The sequence below is a fragment of the Cololabis saira genome, chromosome 21, assembly GCF_033807715.1.
Source record: "Cololabis saira isolate AMF1-May2022 chromosome 21, fColSai1.1, whole genome shotgun sequence".
Taxonomy (NCBI): domain Eukaryota; kingdom Metazoa; phylum Chordata; class Actinopteri; order Beloniformes; family Belonidae; genus Cololabis; species Cololabis saira.
The window spans coordinates 22,418,426-22,422,998 of record NC_084607.1 but is presented as its reverse complement, the minus strand read 5'-3'; the positions used below and the strand labels follow the sequence as shown (position 1 = coordinate 22,422,998).

The following is a 4,573-nucleotide window of genomic DNA, read 5'->3' as shown; positions in this document are numbered from 1 at the left end:
ACAGAGGTTCTGTATCATTTAAAAAGGGAGCTGGCAGTCTTGGTAGACTTTCAGTGCAGAAGTCAAACCACAACAGAATCTACAAATACAACATATACCAGGAACAGCGGTGAGTTTGGCGCCATCTGCTGGAGGGATTTTGAACAGACTATCAGTTTTTCCTTAACATTGCACTTTAATGTGACATAATTAAAGACGGGAATAGAAGACAGTTTGATTACAAAGTCATCCGAGGCACAGTACGAAATACAAAAATAATACACCGTTTAACAACTGGATTACTATCTAATATTGCCTAATTTGAACAAAAATGTCAGACAAGGACTTTTTAGAATATTTTTTCAGCTTGCCTGCCTGTCACTTTTAGGAGTGAAGATATTCCAACTGACTGTTTTAATTCATCCTCATAGAACAAGTTAAGTGCATAAAACTTGAAGATGATTTAGACTAACAAATCTCTCCTTTTTTCTTGCATGGACATTGCACGTTAAGGGTTAATGGAGCAGCGCGCACAGGTGTCTCACCAGTCCTTTATGAAACAGCGCCTGCAAACTGCTGGACAACTTTTTTTTCTTTCTTTTTTTTTCCTTTTAATTAAGTTGATCAAGACTGTAACTCAGCTGGGATTTGCTGTCCGAGCAGACAGGCCACTGTAATTCATGTAGCCACGGGGTTCTGCGCACCACTGCGCTGAACTCCTGTTACTATTAAACCGTGCAGCAACTAACCTGGACAGCTCTGCAGACCGGTCGCTGCTTCACTCTCACACGGCTGCTTCAAAATTCATCACGCGATTGTGGATCGTCTGAACTCTTTTTTTTTTAAATTTCTTTTCTTCTTCATTTCAAATCTTTACGGATTTTTGAAAAAAAAAAAAACAAAAAAAAAAAAACAACCTGTTGGACTTGCAGCATTTCGGTGTCTGCCCCGCTGCGATATGTGGTGGATGCTGTTTCCCCGATGGATTTGGTTTCTTCTTGGACAATGTTACACTATATTCCTCTACATGGGCAGCTGCCGCGTGAGAGCAATGCCACTGATGTCCGCGGCGAAGGTGGTGTACTCTCACGCAGGTATGTGCCCGAATGACCTGAACCCCAACCTGTGGGTGGATGCTATGAGCACCTGCATGCGCGAGTGTGAGTCTGACCAGGTGAGTTCTCCTGTCAGTCAACGCTGTAGTGTGTAGTCAAAGCTTATAAGGAAAATAAATGCATTAAAAAATCTTATAATGCAGTCTCACATTAAACTACAAACTAAACTATTTCAGAGGAAGGATCAGACCAAGTGCTTATAATATAAAATCTCGAAAAATAACTGGTGTTCTGCAGAATAAAGTATAGATTCCGTGTTTTTTTTTTTTTTAGCTTTTTGTACACAAATATAAACATAATTATTTTCCAACATCTGTTATAGCTTTCTTGCTTTCTTTACTCCTTAAAAGTGGATGCTGCAGAAATTTAAAATAGATTAATCTCAGAATGTACATAATTATAAACATGTTGATATTTCTCTTTACACTTTCTACTATCAATTATATTCTGCTTAATGTTGAAGGGTGTGAGTGTGAGGGGGGCACTAATCCAGAATCCAGGCACACAATCTCCATTTAAAAAAGCTCCATGAGCACAAGTTATTCACAAGAAAACTACAGGGAGGTTTGTTTTGTGCTGTTCACCTATTTTAATTGACAAATCAAAGGGAAACTTGTATTTTCTTTTCCCAACTGTAGGACTGTGAGACCTTTGAGAAGTGCTGCCCCAATGTGTGTGGTAACAAGAGCTGTGTGGCATCACGCTACATAGACATTAAGGGCAACAAGGGTCCGATTGGAATGCCAAAGGGAGCCAGCTGTGACAAGTTCATGTGCTCCCAGCAAGGCTCCGAGTGCGACATCTGGGACAGCCAGCCCGTTTGTAAGTGCCGAGACCGCTGTGAGAGAGAACCCCACTTCACGTGTGCGTCTGATGGCATGACTTATTATAACAAGTGCTACATGGATGCGGAGGCTTGTTCCAAGGGTATCTCAATCACTGAGGTCACCTGCAGGTAACATGTTAAGTATTTTAGATGTTTTCTATTTGATTTTGCTGTGATGAGGTAAAGTTTTCCTCTTTCAATCTTCTAAATCAAGACAATTACCTGGCTACAGCGCTGCAAAATAAATGCATTCTGAGTGTAATTGGTAATATAGTAATTATGCTTTTGACATTGTGTGTCAAGGATTAATTGCTGTCTTCTTTGGACCACTTACAGGTATCACTTGACATGGCCCAACACCAGTCCAGTTCCTGCAGAGACCACCTTACATCCCACCACCGCCCTCCAGACCACCATCCCAACTGACATTCAGCTCCCTGCCATACACAGCGGACCCACCAGACAGACCGTTTTTGTCGGGGAGACCGCTAGTTTCTTGTGCGAAGTGTCTGGAAAGCCACAACCGGAAATCACCTGGGAGAAACAGCTGAAAGGCAAAGAGAATGTCGTAATGAGACCGAATCACGTACAAGGGAATGTCGTGGTCACCAACATCGGCCAGCTGGTGATTTACAACGCCCAACTTCAGGATGCTGGAATCTATACCTGCACGGCCAGAAATGTTGGAGGGAGTGTGTCGTCACACTTTCCCTTGGCGGTCATCAAGAGAGAGCCAAACGGAAAAAACGCAGAAGGAAACAATACCAACCTGCCTTTTCCAGCTGCAGAGTGCCTCAAGAGTCCGGACACAGACGACTGTGGAGAAGAGAGCATAAGCTGGTACTACGAGCCAAAGCGGAACAATTGTTTCACCTTTACCTACAGTCAGTGTAATAGGAACCAAAACCACTTCGACACCTATGAAGCCTGTATGCTGTCATGTGGAGGAGAGCTGGCGGCACCCTGCAGCCTACCAAGCCTACAGGGTCCCTGCAAGGCCTATGAGCCTCGCTGGGCGTATAGCAACACCCTCAAGAAGTGCCAGTCCTTTGTGTATGGAGGCTGCGGTGGCAATGAGAACAACTTTGAGTCCAAAGAGGCCTGTGAGGAGATGTGTCCTTTTCCAAAAAACCACAACTGCAAGATATGCAAACCCCGAGGCAAGATGGTCACCAGTTTCTGCAAGAGTGATTTTGTGATCCTTGGGCGTGTGACCGAGCTGACGGAGGAGCAAGAGTCTGGCCATGCTTTGGTGACAGTGGAGGAGATCTTGAAGGATGAGAAAATGGGCCTGAGGTTCTTTGGCAAGGAACCACTAGAGATGACTCTTCTGAACATGGACTGGAACTGCCCCTGCCCCAATATCACCGTAGCTGAAGGGCAGCTCATCATCATGGGGGACGTTCACAACGGGATGGCCGTCCTGCAGCCCGACAGCTTCGTGGGCTCCTCCAGCACCCGCAGGATCCGGAAGCTGCGCGAGGTTGTCCAGAAGAAAACCTGTGATTTCCTCAAAGATTTCTCTGCAGCCCAGTAAACTCTCGTACTCACGAAAAGTCAGCCAGACTCCGTCAGTTTCAGAAAACTCCGGCAACCTCACTATTCAGGAACACCAAACTAACTCATCAGTATTGTTGGAAACTTACTCACGAAAAAGTCAGCAAGACTCCGTCAGTTTCAGAAAACTCCGGCAACCTCACTATTCAGGAACACCAAACTAACTCATCAGTATTGTTGGAAACTTACTCACGAAAAAGTCAGCAAGACTCCGTCAGTTTCAGAAAACTCCGGCAACCTCACTATTCAGGAACACCAAAATAACTCATCAGTATTGTTGGAAACTTTGCTGTCTGTTTCACAGGGGTTTTGTTTTCAATCCTCTCATGTTTCGTACAACACTCACAAGCTCTCAGAAGAACTTTTTGTCAAAAAAGTGTATATCCTATGCTAATTATTTAATATTATTTTTCCTCTATAAAATGTTACCTTGAATACACTAATATTCATTTAGCTATGTGTTCTAATATTATTAGTATGTGCTTAATATTGTGATGTACATCTCAAAGTTGACGCGTGTGACAAGTGTCCCGAGCACTTGAGCTCACAGCAAAGCAATGTGACGCCTCAGTTTGTCTACCAGAATCAAATAAGCTCTTTGGTTCCACTTTTTTGTGGAATCTGTTTTCATTTACAGTAATGAATATGTATGTGGACTTATTGTATTTCATATTTATTTTTCTTTATCTCTTCCTTAGGTCTTACCTATAGACAGAATGTATCTCAGTGAATCTAATCATATGTTACAGGACAAACCTTTTTTTTCCCATGATAGCCTTATATCATTTGATGAATAAAGATGATTCTGAAAGTACTTCCGGCTCTTTCTCAATCTCTATCCTCTGCTGGAGGAAAAATACCAGAGCCTTCGGATTTTGTCCGAATTTGTCCGAAGGCTCTGGCAGTCAGAGCGTACTTGTTTTCTAGTTGACGTCCCTCCATCCATGTCCTCCTCCTTCTACTTGTAATTCACACACACACACACACACACACACACACACACACACACACACACACACACACACACACACACACACACACACACACACACACACACACACACACACACACACACACACACACACACACACACACA

At 43.3% G+C, this 4,573-nt stretch overlaps 1 protein-coding gene across 1 annotated transcript; it reads left to right on the top strand.

Annotated features, from left to right (window-relative positions):
- The first annotated feature begins 599 nt into the window (after window positions 1-599).
- Window positions 600-4,282, top strand: wfikkn2a (info WAP, follistatin/kazal, immunoglobulin, kunitz and netrin domain containing 2a). The gene is made up of 3 exons (XM_061711588.1): window positions 600-1,153; window positions 1,733-2,049; window positions 2,257-4,282. Exons 1-3 carry the CDS (start codon window positions 938-940, stop codon window positions 3,455-3,457), a joined length of 1,734 nt encoding a protein of 577 aa, XP_061567572.1. The 5' UTR covers window positions 600-937; the 3' UTR covers window positions 3,458-4,282.
- The last annotated feature ends 291 nt before the right edge of the window (window positions 4,283-4,573 follow it).